At 41.6% G+C, this 14653-nt stretch overlaps 1 protein-coding gene across 25 annotated transcripts in view; it reads left to right on the top strand.

Annotated features, from left to right (window-relative positions):
- Window positions 1-4399, top strand: part of NRG1 (neuregulin 1) — a 1062032-nt gene extending 1057633 nt beyond the window's left edge. For 22 of the 25 annotated variants that reach the window (XR_014829932.1, XR_014829929.1, XM_085000102.1 and 19 more), the window contains one exon: window positions 233-956. Coding sequence is in view for 16 of the 25 variants with exons in the window: in XM_085000102.1 (XP_084856228.1) it covers window positions 233-884 (652 nt within the window). In the remaining 9 variants the exon portion in view is untranslated. Of the gene's footprint in view, window positions 1-232 lie in introns of all 25 variants that reach the window. The other 3 variants (XM_085000112.1, XM_021076398.2, XM_021076395.2) reach the window with 1 other exon arrangement.
- Window positions 4400-14653: the final 10254 nt, after the last annotated feature.

The raw sequence follows: 14653 nt of genomic DNA, 5'->3' as shown, positions 1-14653 counted from the left end.
AGCTAGGCAAATGAGCTGATCTTTGCATGCACTCCCGTGAGAATACTCTTGGCTACATAATGTTAGATTCCAAGGGTGCTGAATGTTCTAGGGTCAACACCGAGAGGTAGACAATGAAGAGCAATTCTCTGTTCTCTGATGATGTGATATCGTGAACTCTGTCCCCCTTCCCCTTCCTGCTCTCCGCCTCTTCTTCCACCACACTGATGTGGGGTATTCTGTGCTCACACAGGTATGTGTCAGCCATGACCACCCCGGCTCGTATGTCACCTGTAGATTTCCACACGCCAAGCTCCCCCAAATCGCCCCCTTCGGAAATGTCTCCACCCATGTCGAGCACGACGGTGTCCATGCCCTCCATGGCCATCAGCCCCTTTGTGGAAGAAGAGAGACCCCTGCTTCTCGTGACACCGCCACGCCTGCGGGAGAAATATGACCACCACTCTCAGCAGTTCAGCTCCGCCCATTGCAACCCCGCGCATGAGAGCAACAGCCTGCCTCCCAGCCCCTTAAGGATAGTGGAGGATGAGGAATATGAAACCACCCAGGAGTATGAACCGGCTCAGGAGCCTGATAAGAAACTCACCAACAGCCGGCGGGCCAAAAGAACCAAGCCCAATGGCCACATTGCCAACAGGTCCGAAATGGACAGCAACACAAGCGCTGAGAGCAGTAACTCAGAGAGCGAGACGGAAGATGAGCGAGTCGGGGAAGATACACCCTTCCTGGGCATACAGAACCCCCTGGCAGCCAGCCTTGAGGTGGCACCTGCCTTCCGGCTGGCTGACGGCAGGACTAACCCAGCAGGTCGCTTCTCTCCACAGGAAGAATTGCAAGCCCGGCTGTCCAGTGTAATCGCTAACCAAGACCCTATTGCTGTATAAAACCTAAATCCACCCATAGATTCACCTGTAAAACTTTATTTTATATAATAAAGTATTCCACCTTAAATTAAACAATTTATTTTATTTTAGCAGTTCTGCAAATAGAAAACAGGAAAAAAAACTTTTATAAATTAAATATATGTATGTACAAATGTGTTATGTGCCATATGTAGCAATTTTTTACAGTATTTCCAAACGAGAAAGATATCAATGGTGCCTTTATGTTCTGTTCTGTCGAGAGCAAGTTTTGTATCGTTCCCGTGATTGCTTCTCCACAGTATTTCAGCAAACCACCCCTTCCCCCCCATCCCCGCCATGTATTCTGTTTTTGCTGGCTTTTTGTGCATTGCATTATAATGTTGACCGGATGTATGATTTGCAAGATTTACAACTGTCCCTATGTTTGCTTCGAGTAATACCCGTTCAATACGTCTTATAATGGCACATCCATCCCCAAGCTCCCCTTTTGTATGTAGTTTTCTTTTGCTTTCAGTATACGAAATGAGTTGTGTCTACTCTGCCAGCCAAAGGTTTACTTCATTGGGCTCTGAGATAATAGTAGATCCAACAGCATGCTACTATTAATTACAGCAGGAAACTGCATTAAGTCATGTTAAATATTAGGAAGAAAGTAATATTGTGATTTTAAAAAACTATATTATTAATCAGAAGACAGCTTGCTCTGGCTAAAAGGAGCTACCATTTACTTTATTTTGATTGATTTTTCTCGACCCCAAAAAAGCAAGTGTTCAGGATAGCAAAGAAAATGGGTTCTGGCCAGGATCAGAGTAAAATCCAGCTCCTGATTCAAGGACTCAGTTTCACTTTCTCTCGGAGTGCATGATACAGCGGCTTCCCTAGTTGAAGAGCAAACTGTGGCTGAAAGAAATGCAATCATCTCTGACTTGGGTTTTTCACTGATTCTGGAGCTAGTGATTGGCTGTGTCATCTCAGTCAAGAACACACATGTCATGGCACAAAATCCCCAGCTTCAACAGCATGCTTAGCCATTTGTCTGAACTACTTCTAGAGTGAAATGTGTCTGCTGTACATAGTGGTGACCTGTCCTCTTAGGGAAATGCTTCTGTCTTAGACTGTCTGGAAGGGTGAATATAGAGAAGACACAGGGAGAAGAGCTTGGTGACTTGGTCAATAATTTTTCAGTTCTTTTGCCCATTCCTTTGTCCTCATTATTTGTCTCTTGTTTTTCAATGTGGCCTTGCTTAGGTCAGAACTGTGCATGAACATTTTTGTCAGGAATAGCCAGTGTTCTTGTGATTTGGGATTGGTAAGAACCTCCCTTGAGTGACAATTTATCAGGAAATGTCAATAGTCTTGGAAAGATTGCACCACGCAGAAGTGAAGCCCACCTGTGCCCTGCTCTTCCACTATGCAGCTGTATCACCCACTGTTTTTCCCCTTTTCACTTTACTGTCAGGATTAAGATGGGTCTACACTTTGCATGTTCCCTTGTGATTGCCAATCCAAGGAAGGTGTACAGGTAAAAACATTTGAAATAATTGCCAATCCAGGAAAAGAAGAGAACTCTTTTTTTTTTTTTTTTTTAAATCACAGACCCTCTTTCATGCCCTACCTGATAGCTGTCAGGTCAGGCCACAGCTTTACTTAGGTTCCAAGTAGCTTCCTAGGAATGATAGGATGAAATGGGAAACAGGTTAGGAGGGGGTACAGAAAACCAGGTATGAAGTCAAGGGAGTGACTCCTGTTCACAGGTAAACTGAATCTATTTCTTCAGCAAATCTCTATGTTAAAATGAAAAGGAAGAGGTGACATCCAAGTAGGTCTTAGAAAAATAGTGCAGGCTGGGCATGAGTCATGTCATTTAGCTTCTAAGTGTTTCTACCATCCACAGACACCTACAGGTCCAGGAAGTCACTCTTAGGATTTGGTATCCCAAAATATCCCTCATTGTTCCAGGCCACTTACTGCACACAGAAGTGTCCTGATTTGCTTGTTCACCTATCCCAAGGAGCCCCTGACAACTGTACAAGTTGCACTGATTCCCCACTTCTGTAGATATGAGTAAGCTCATGGCAGGGGCAAGAAAAGAGTCAACCATAAGACGTTCTCTAAATTATTTCAATACTGTCTTTGAAGACCTTGACTCATTCTTAGACTAGTTCCATAAAGAAATTCCTACCCTCGTTAAAACTCTAAAATTTCTATTTCAAATTCTTCAGGCAGTGGAGTATTCTGGAGAATGTCAGAAATAGATAAACTCTTGTGTCAAAGCAATGAACAACATTTCCCTCAGTATGAAAAACTGCTGTCTGTTTTCAAGTTGCAACAATATATCAGAATTGAAGACAAAAGGAAATTTCATTTCCAACTTGCTCTGGTCACTTACAGAGGTGGCCTATCAGTTGAGACAGGCTTGCTGTCCCTAGATTCCCTTGATCAAAAAAGCCACCTGACACCTCAGGGCTACCTGCTTCAGCCACCAGAGGTGTGTTCACAGGGACATCGCTGAGATGTTTAATTGCCACCCTGCCTGTTTATAAACTCAGGAGCACAGTGGCAATGCAAAGGAGGGTGAACCTACATCCCCAGCACATGGGAAGCTTTTGTGGGTCTTCAGGCAGCGGAAATTGCCCAGAAGTTTGACAGCGACTTTGTTTCCTGGGTCTGAAATTATATCCCACTAAGGAATCTGCAGTAGAGCATAATATATGCAAAACTCCTTTTTCTCACTCCAGATCCTTTTTCTATCCTACTCTCTCTCCTTGCCTGGTATGACTTTTGCTTTGGAGGAATGCCTGGACATCTCGTGCTTTCTACAAAGTGGCACTCTGCCCAGGTATATGTGAATGGGCCCCAAAGGCCAAAATGCCATAGCTTCCTTCTCTAAGTGTGACTGTCTTGATAGAGTTTATCCAGGGTAACTTGCTCAGTAACTATTCCTTTTTTTTTTTTTTTTTTTTTTTTTTTTTTTTTTTTTTCCGGCCTGGGGTTGAAAGGTGCATGGCTCAAATTTGTGAAAATAAAGAAGACCTAGTTTTATCTTTTACTACTGGCTTCATCCTACCAGCCACAGAGATTTCTATCCACAAAGACCCATGAAACATGGCAGAGAAATGCAGACAAAGGAAATGGCCACATATCACAAATTCTATTATATATTCTTTTGTAAATACACATTGTACATTTTTTGGATGTTTTCCGAAATCATTTACTGTCTTTATGAGTTAATGTCAGTTTTTTTTTTTAACTCTCTCAACTTACTGTGTAACATTGTAAATAACATAATGTCCTTTATTATTTATATTGAAACATCTAACATAGAGTTGTTTTCATATAAGTTTAAGATAAATGTCAAAAATATATGTTTTTTTGTTTTTTCTTTGCTTTAAAATTATGTATCTTTTCCTTTTTCTTTTTTTTTAAGAATAATTTATTGTTCAGGAGAAAGAATGTATATGTAATTGAAACTATTTGAAGAATGCACATTTGAAGGCCGTGAGGTACTGATAAACTAAAGAATTTATTATCCAAAATACTAAGCAATAAGTAATTGTGATTTATTTAAAGTTCTGTTCCTTTTCCATGAAAGACATACTGCAATAAAAATGCCACTCTACGGCTATCTGGGAGTGTTGGTCAGCAGACAGATGGTCCAGTCTGTTAGACCAGCACCTTTCCTTTGACTGTGATGCTTGTGCTAACTTAGGCCTGTGTTTGATGGACCCCATGATCATCTTGTCTGTCCATTGCTTTTGCCACCCTGCCTATTCTTGAGTCATCTTCTGACTGTTGATTGTGCTTACCACTGTATTCCTGTTGAAGGGGTTACAACTTAGCAATATGATAGTTTCTTCCCCTCCACCCCAACCTCAGACGCAATAACATATCAGAAGGGACATTTGAGGGCAAGATTGCCGGGATCCTAATGATAATCATTTTCAGTGGAGACAGCAAACAACTTCTTCATGTCAGCATGGAAACCCATTCAGTCATGGAAAGAAAACCCATTACCGTGGTTCCAATAATCTGATGACTGCTAGGGCCTGAAGACAGCCAGTCAGAACCCGGCTCTGCTAAGCTTGCCTGTAGCTTTCATAAATGTACTTTCTCCACCAGGCCCATGATTTATCGATTCACCATTTTAAGAGAAAACAAGGCAAAAGTGGGTTCTTTCCTCTTCATGCTGACTGTCTGTCAGTCAAACTCATCATCCTTCTTACTGCTCAGGGAAGGGCCTATATGTGAGACATTTCCCACCTTCTAAGATTTACCATCTCTTCTTGAAATTAGCCTAAAACGAAGCCATATTTTAGCAAATAGCTCTTTGCATGGGTGGTACTTTTTATCTATTTCCAGCCTCTTACTCATTATCCCAGATGGGATCAGGACTTCTGAAATAGGTGGAGTCAGCAATCCTCTGGGGTGACCATGGGCCTCCTCTGGAGTTTGAGGGTGACCTGAAGCTCCCCATCAAAATCCACTTCTGAATCAGTATGCAATTCCTATTACCTGGTGATAGATCCACTCGTGTCATCTCCAAAGCAGTCTGGGTGTCTAGGAGATTCAAAGAGGGACTCTGTAGTGTGTTTTTTCTATTGATATTACTGAATTTTCAAAACTGGTCGGAATCTTCATATTTGTATCAAAATGGGTGTACACACAAACACACAAATACACACACATACAAATTCTTAACCCGCTATTCTGAAGTCACCACATTCACTCATTTGTCCAATTCACCCAACCAGCCATTCAGCAAATCAAGGAGTTCACAAAATATTTAAAAATTAAAGATGAAGACACTTCCCTGTGTCTTCCATTTATAGCTGAGGCTTTGCCCATTCCCCAAATGGAAAACTACAAGCAGCTGTCTTAGTAATTGAGCTAAAAATTGGGTGCCTAAAATATATTGATATTGGAGGCAGAAGCCTGTGTGATGGAGGGCAGTGTGGAGACAGCAGAGATTCACAGGGAGCCACATTAAATATCTAGATAATTATTAAATCCTCCATTTACTTTAACCATGTAGACCCTTGAATGTCAAATTCAGGCAAGCTTTGCAAACTAGCAAACAATCTGTCTTTCCAACCTAATGTCTTCCCCATCATTAGATTTCTTGGTTCTCTGTCCTTATGATAAATGACAACCGGACTTGAAGTCAGAGACTTGGGGTTAAGCAAGGCAATTCTGAAATCTGGAGGTTTAGGAGGCTGGAAGGAGTGGAAAATTTTGATGATCTCATGTAGTATCACTTTGCACTCTATCTCTGACTTGCTCTTTCTCAAATGGAAGAAATAAAATAAACTGATGGAAACTCTTACTCCAAGAGATTAATTTGGGAGGAAATTAGAAATGCTTTTAGTTTACCCAAGAACCTTCCTGCTGCTACAGAAAACTACAATATCCCTGACCTTTAAGGTGGCTGTTAGACAGTAGTCAGACTCTCTTCTCTATGTACTTTTGGCTCCTGTTGACCTTCTAGCATGCCCACTATTGGACCTCTCTACCAAACTGTTGGTTTTGAACTTCACTGAGCTACAAAATACCACCCATCCACCGGGGGGATAGAAAAGGAAATTTGCTACCTGGAGGAAACCTGACATGACCCACCTGATCTTTTTAAAAACAGACCAGGAGAGGGAGACCAGTGATTCTTAAAGAGGAAACAGAAAATGGGGAAATTGTTTCACCCAGAATCATTCTCTAATCCCCTGCTTCAAATGAACTTTTGAGGACAGAATTTGATGGAAGAAACACCACCACTTCCCACCCCCACAACATGCCAAAGAGGCTAGAGAATTATCACCTTTGTAGATATAAACGTCTTTAATAGCTTATGTATGTATTTGTGGATATGCAGAGAAATAAACCATTAAGTATAATAACATTGTATAATAGTTTAGACTTAACAATATTTTTTATTTCTTGTTCATTCTCCTCAGGCTGTGGGGTGGTGGCATGCTAGCTAAATCATGAGGGAAACTTGATTTAAAATCTTTAAGGTTAAAAATCTTTCCCGGAGCTACACATCTAGTGAGTCGCAGAGGTCGTGTTGTACCTGGATGTTCTGACCACAACTCTTATTTCTCTGGTGGTACTTCTCCCCTCCCTGCTAAACCAAGCACAGAAAACACTTTCTTTCTCAGCCCTTCCTCCCATGGACAGTACATGTTCCATGCAAAATCAAGTTTGTAATTCAAAGACTATGAGCTCCTCTGGTTTTGGTATCAAGTTACCCAATTCCCTTGGCTGAATGTCTCTCTTCCCCTTTCCCCACACATAGCTTGCCAAGGAAATGAAGTGTATGTAGCCAGGGGGATAAATGCACAATTTCAACATGTAGGTAGCATCTTACACTGCAAAGAGGAAAGGCTTTGCCATCAAAGCACTGTCCTCAATACTTAACAACTTTGTAAATTTGGACAATTTCCTCCTCCAAGCTTATGCCCTGATCCCTAACATGGGAATCTAACTGACTTTACAAAGCCCTGGCGTAGTGAAGAATACATCTGAATACATGGAAGGAAGCCAGAAAATGTCTAGCACATAGTCAGCATTCAACCCCTACCTCGGCTCCTTCCCCTCTAGGTTCTTAATTTGGAAACCTAAATTTTTCACTCCCAAAGGGCACAATCCACATTGCACAAACTTATCAAATAAACATTTTTTATCATGTCTCCAATCCAGTGCCAATAAGCAAATTCCTTTTCAATAACAACTGAATGTTGAGCAGCATAATTATTTAAAAAGATATAAGGTTGCAGCTTTAAAAAGTTCTTTATGTTTGCTTCTATTTAGCCACATTGTTTCCCATAAACTCTCTCATTTTTAATGGCTTCTTGCATTAATGTTTCATCATAATTTCTAGGAAGTTTGCTGAACCATCAGTCTTTGTAGAGTTTTCTTCAAACTTCATTGCAAACAAACAAAAAGCAAATGATAAAATGATCCTAAGTTGACAGTGTATCCATACACACCCATTTACCTTGGTGTACCACCCAGGATGTTCAAATTAAATCATTAGATTACATCCAGACTGTCTACTTCTTTAAAACAAACAAACAAACAAAAAACTGTAATCCAGGCAAAGTCTGCAGAGTGAAATAATTAGAAGAGTCTGATCTTAGATTAATGCCTACATGTAAGAAACTATATTATTTATGGATGTTTCTCACCCACTTCCATTCTCTATCCTATAATTCTTCAAATTCTATTCAGTTTTTATGCATAAAACAGGATGCTTTTTCCTCATCCTGAGTATGACGCAATGAATAATTTAGAGGCTTCAGCTTTTTGGATTCCATCCTTTCAAGCTGCATCCTACATCTAGGGTGACTTGGCCTGATACCTACCATCCAACTTGTGGTGTGGTTAATATAGTTATATTGTTAAAGACAAGAGTGTCTAATCTCATTGTTCACACATTATCCTTCATTAAAAAAAAAAATGTATTTCACTGAAAATAACCCTAACTCTAACGCCTCCCTATACAAATAATACATGGGGAAGTATTCTTTTGATTTGAAGGAAATAATCTAGATGTTAAACTTTGTATCCTGTTCTTTGTGAGTTCTCACTGGGAGTTAAGCAAACACTTATTTTTCATTCCATGACTTTCATGAGTTGATTCCATCCTTTCTGACCTCGAGCCCTTCTCTTGAAGCAAGATGCTTAGAGTGCTTCCCCAGGGTTTGGGGGTTCAAGCTAGGGTAGTTGTCAAGTGCCCCTCCTCTCCCAGTTTCCCACAGTTGAGCCTGAAGTGAACATTTAATCTTTGAGGGAAGAGTCTTCATTCATATGCATTTTAGCAGCTAATAAGGTAACACATTTTCTCCTTGGATCTAGACTCTCCATCAAGAAGAATCAGAAAATGAGAAGACGCTTTAGGTGACAACTGCTTGTTCTGAGCTCCTTGATTCTCAGCAACCAGGTTCCTTCCTGATTATGACATGATTCTGTCCTTGTACAAGAATGTCTTCCTGTAAACATCCCATCCTCTTTTCCAAATAATCCTAAAATCTTTAAGTAAAGACCTCCCCTAGTAACTCCTTAATTTTAGACCACCACTGATCTTTCTGATTGCAAAAATCCAAAGCCATAGGACAATATATCTTCACATTTGGATCAAAAATTTAGTCAGAAATTATGGGGTTTCAGACTTAAAGCAATTTTATTAGACTAGGAAAACTTCCTTGCTTTGTTGTAGGAACTACAGTAGATTTTAGGGCAGAGTCAGAGGGTGTCACCAGTGCTTGACCAAAAACCTTCCACAACATGAAACTATGCTAACTCCACCAGACATTTAGAGGTCTGCTCTGTTTATCTGAGGCTAAGGAGTGAATGGAAAGACCTTGAATCCTTCCTCTTGAGGCGTTAATGCGGAGTTAATGAGATTTAGGGTTCCATTTAGGGTCAAAATCATGTCAAGTATCAAGAAAAAGAACAACTAAGGGAAAATACCTCTTCACCTGGTTAAGAGAGCTCCAAGTCATCCAGGGAACAAGCCAGAACCTGAGAAATATTCTAGATTTCTCACTCCACATATAATGGATGTCAATGGTGATTATACCACTGATACATCATACATGTGCCTCCCCTCTTTCAGAGCCCCGCTGCTGCTTGCTTTCTTGGTCATGCCCTCATCACTGGGCCCTGTTAGCCTCCTAACCATCTGCTTCCTTCAACTCCTCTGGGGCATCCTTCACATTCTGCAAGAAGGTCCTAACTTGCAAACTCCATGGTGCCATTCTCCTGGTTGGAACACTTCCATGGCACCCCTCAAAGCTTAACTCAGAATGATGTAGGGTGTCCTTCTCAGGATGGTTTCTGTCAAATTCTAGCTCATTTTCTGCTTTCACGCTTCACTCCACCTGATGATTTTCTAGTTTCCAAACACTACATCAGTGTTTATCAAACTCTAGTCATTGGTCCACCAACCTCGTGATTATTACCATGTTCATGTAAGCACCTGTATGATTTTTTGCATCTTGTTTTGGTTTCAATTGACTGGATTTTTAACAAAAATAAAATCATTTCAAATAAAATTCTGTATTGTTCTGTGAATGGAAACCTGCAATCCATTGCCATAATTAAAACTAAACAGTAAAAATGAATATAATAAAAATGAAAGAGTGTCATTAAGTTCTGAGAAGACACTGTTGCCTGCTAAAGTATCTGAGCTGCAAGCCCATTGTCTGTTTGTCTAAAATGGAGATCAGAACATGTTAGAGAAATGGGAAATAGATTCAGAACCAAGGAAAGATTTATTCCTTGAATTAACCAAAATTGAGAGGAAGTTGACAAGGAGTTATTGTCTTGGTCAATATTATTTAATGCTAGATCCTAAAATTGTTTTTGGATACAACACTCAATCACCCACACATCTTAGGCAAACACACAGCATTATGCTTGCTATATATCCCTGCTCTCATGTGGACCATTTTGTTTTATAGGGACTCCCTTCTCCATTTAGCCTTCTGACAAAGTTCTTTTGCCCTTGTCTAGAAATCCATCCATGACAATTTCCCTCCTTCCCCAAATAAGTGCTCCTCTTTGCTGTCTCCATGCAAGCCATGCATTTGTCTAGGCAGAATATTCCACTTGCCTGACAACTTCTAGTTAACTGAACTTTCCCCCTTGGTAGACAATGTACTCTTGGAAGGCAGAGACACTCTACCATGTGTGTATATCCATACCTAACACAGTGCCTGGATCATGGTCCATGCTGAGTGTCTAGAGAATAAATCATCAGCGATGAGAGACTCGAGATATTTACATGGGTCAGCAGGCATGTGAAGAATCTAAGCAATCACAGGCATTTTTAAAAGCCAAGATCAAGAAAAGAGTGGCCTGGGAGTCATTAAGACAAAATCAGAAACTTATGAGAGTGGGAGCAAGCTTGCTAAGTCATGGTCAAAAAAGCAGAGGTCAAAGTCTAAGAGGTGGGAGTTCCATGGCTTGACTAGACTTTGTGGCAAATGCATGCCCACCTCATATGCCCTTTGCTTTCAGTTTTGGCTCCCTCCTGACCCTACAGTCCTAACTTAAAATTAACCCTTTATCTCTCTTCTCCCTTTCTCCCTCCCACTTCTTTGCAAGGTCCTGAAAGTAAAGCTTTTTAATGGGGCTAGGTCATTCTTACAAAGACCATTTCCACATCAACCTTTACATTAAAACCAGCCTAAGCCCTCCATCCTTTGAAGAGGTACAAAGGGAGTGCTGCACATAACAAGCTTTCAAAAAGAATCTTGAGTATACAGGTTGAGTAAAACATATGAAATCAACATGCTATATAAGTCAGTGGGATATGTAATTTGTCACCCCGGATAGAATGGTGATTTGGAAGACCAAGAATTTAGTGATATTTTCTACAGGATTTCATTTCACAGTTAGGTCTAGTATATCCAGTTGCAAGGAGAGCAAGAATATCTACCTTCTACCACAAAAGACTTCTTTTCCCAGTAGTTACCTATTCTATAAGTATAGTCCTCTTCATTGATTAAAAAAAAATCTGTTAAATTGCCTATTTATTTTTATTTTATTTTTATGGCATGGGTTGCACCCATGCCATATGGAAGTTGCCATGCTAGGGGTCAAATCAGAGCTACAACTGCTGGCCTACACCACAGCCACAGCAATGTGGGATCTGAGCCGTGTCTGCAAGCTACACCATAGCTCATGGCAATGCTGGATCCTTAACCCACTGAGCGAGGCCAGGGATCAAACCCACAACCTCAGGGATTCTAATCAGATTCGTTTCTGCTGCACCATGAAGGGAACTCTCTGAATTATTTATTTAAAAGTAAGGCTACCTGCTCAGCATGAAGCGGCTACATTATAGATAAGACCTTCGCCCAAAGCCAAAGATTTGGCATTGTCAATCTATTGGGGGGAATGTGGAAGGTGTTTTACACACAAGCGCTTTTGTGTTAACCCACAACTGACTAAGGAGAGGCCTCAAATATCAGCCAAGCATAACCACCATGTTTCAATCTGTTATTTGTATGGTGGGAACTCTCAAGGATGCCAGTTCCCTTAATAAAAAGAGCCCAAACAACTACCCCAGGGAAGACAAGATCCCTGGCCTACTGTTTCCTTTAGCAGTGTATTCAATAAATCCCTTCTAACCTAGAAAACAGAAATAAAAGTAAGGCTATTTTGTTATTGTTTCTGTTGAATCTCAGGTTGACCCCAAATTTAGTGACCCAAAGATTGAAAGAATATAACCACGTAGTTATTTAAGCTTTACTGGAATATACAAGCCCAATATTATGTTTACCTGCTGAGCAATGGAAATCCAGGCAACTTTAAGCTTTTGAGGAAGGACAGTTGGATTGGAAATATTTACAGAGATTTTTGAAAATTTTAGTGCCATAGGGTTATCACTTGCTTTGAGCTGATTGTATCTGCAACTATGCCAAACTCTGCACTTGTCAGATTCAGAACTGGTGATGCCTGACGGTGCCAGCATGGTGTTATAGCATCCAGGACAGGACAGCAGATGCCACATTGCTCCTGTCATGTTAAAATCCCCACTGCATATGTGCCAGGTTGATGAGCAGATAATGCAATATGAATAACTCGGGAGCGGGTACATGGCTAGATCTCTGAAGTCAAAATATCCTTGCTTCAAGACAAGGTCAGTGGCTTATTGTCCTTATAGAACGAAGGGCCGAGAAATTCAGAATGAAACACTTAGACGATCACAACTGTTACCCTTGGATTTACAACACTGGAATGTCAAATGACTGTGCTTGCCTACGAACACCCAGCCCCTAAGGTGAAGACTGGAAAAGGGACGTGGCCACACTTAAGCTGTCATCAGGTCATACTGCTACTCAGGCTTTAAAGCCTATGAAGAAATTCTAAGAGTAGAAACCTTCTGTTCTTTCTTGGCCACACCCATTTACCTGCATTCTATTTTGATTAATTATCTTTTTTTTTTTTTGTCTGTTTAGGGCCGCACCCACAGCATATGGAGCATTCCCAGGCTAGGGGTCCAGTCGGAGCTGTTGCCACCAGTCTACGCCAGAGCAACACAACGTGGGATCGGAGCTGCATCTGTGACCTATACCACAGCTTGAGGCAACGCCAGATCCTTAACCCACTGAGCGAGGCCAGAGACTGAACCTGCAACCTCATGGTTACTAGTCAGATTCGTTAACCACTGAGCCATAACGGGAACTCCAACCCACATTCCATTTTGGAAGCTGAGAAATAAAGGGCATATTTCCCTGGAGTCTGTGTACAGTTCAGTACAAGAATCATAAGTGTAACAAGTATGAGCTCTGAAATCAATGAAACATGGGTTTGAATCCTTACCCTTTTACTTGAGGAATTTTTGTTTGTTTGTTTGTTTGTTGTCTTTTTAAGGCTGCATCTGCAGCATATGGAAGTTCCCAGGCTGGGGGTCTGTTTGGAGCTGCAGCTGCCAGCCTACACCACAGCCATGGCAACACCAGATCTGAGCCACATCTTTGACTTGTGCCACAGCTTGCAGTAACCCCAGATCCTTCACCCACTGAGTGAGACCAGGGATTGAACTGCTATCGTCAAGGATACTATACTGAGTTCTTAACCCACCAAGCCACAACAGGAACTCCTACTTGGGCAGTTTAAACAAGTGAGCATTCCTAAGGCTTAGAGTCACTCTGTGGCTTATATGAGATAATTATTATACGCATAAGGTAGTGTGAGATAATTACTACACACATAGTACTTTGCCACGCAGTAGGTGCTTAATGATTATTACGTCTTCCTCAGTGGCAAGTTTCTTATGCAGGAAAAGAAGCTTGTCTGTCTGTGACGGGAGGACAGACAATGTTCCCAAGCTTAGCAACCCAGCTAGCTTTGGATGGTCCCACCTGCCTGTGGAGAACTCCCTGGGAAGCTGGTTGAGGATGTGTGTCATCAGAAAACTGGATTCCAGGCGGGGTTGCCCAGGTGGAGTCCCCAGTTTGGCTCACCCAGCTCCAGGGAGACAAACTTACTCAGAGCTGAGTTAGCCTCGTTGAGCAGATGCTTCCTTTACCTTGAGAAGAAAACAAGTTTACAAATGCAGAAATGGCCGTGATCATTGCCATTTTCCAACTGGAAGCAGCTGATTGGGACGGTGCACGGTGCCCTCCTCCTTCCCAGGCCTCACGCTGTAGATCCACACCCTCCCTCTCTGATTTTGTGGTTCCGCATCGGCACACACATTGTAAACAATCAGTTTCCATTTTCAGATCTTGGCTCCTGATGATGGGCTGCCATCCCCATTTTTAGGAAATGGATGCTCGGCAAACGATTCAAGGTTGCACAGTTTATGAAGGTGATGGCACATTTTTTTCCCTCCTGCCTTATGGCATGATTTAATTAGATCTCCTGTAATGGCTCAGCTCCTGAATCACGCAGCGGAATGGACTTGGATGTGCCCGCAGGCAAGCTCAGAGCAGAGCATGTATGAGATATGCAGGGTGACTCATCAGCGGATGGAAAAATGCAGTGAAACCTTTCCTGTTTTTCCACAGGATCAGGCAAGGTGACTGGGAAAGCTTCCCCAGGAATAGACACCTGGTCATTCCGCATCTACAAGATCATGGGCAATGTGTTTACAGTGAAGTGATCAGCAAAACCACTGTCTGACCTTGAAGTTGTTCTGTGGCTGTTGGACCTTGAAGACACTGACGGTGTGAAATCCAGCAGTCTGGGACTTTGATCAACTATGTCTGCCCCCACAGAGCAGCTAGGACCTCAGTTAAGCAGGAAGCTTCTCTAGGGCATGAGGCCCAAGCAGAGAAGTCAGG

The sequence above is a fragment of the Sus scrofa genome, chromosome 15, assembly GCF_054392235.1.
Source record: "Sus scrofa isolate SSC_HxYL_T2T_F1_AM1 chromosome 15, Sscrofa_HxYL_maternal_Yorkshire_Landrace_v2.0, whole genome shotgun sequence".
Classification (NCBI taxonomy): Eukaryota; Metazoa; Chordata; class Mammalia; order Artiodactyla; family Suidae; genus Sus; species Sus scrofa.
Note: the sequence above shows the minus strand (reverse complement) of the source record. Positions and strands in the feature narration are given on the sequence as shown.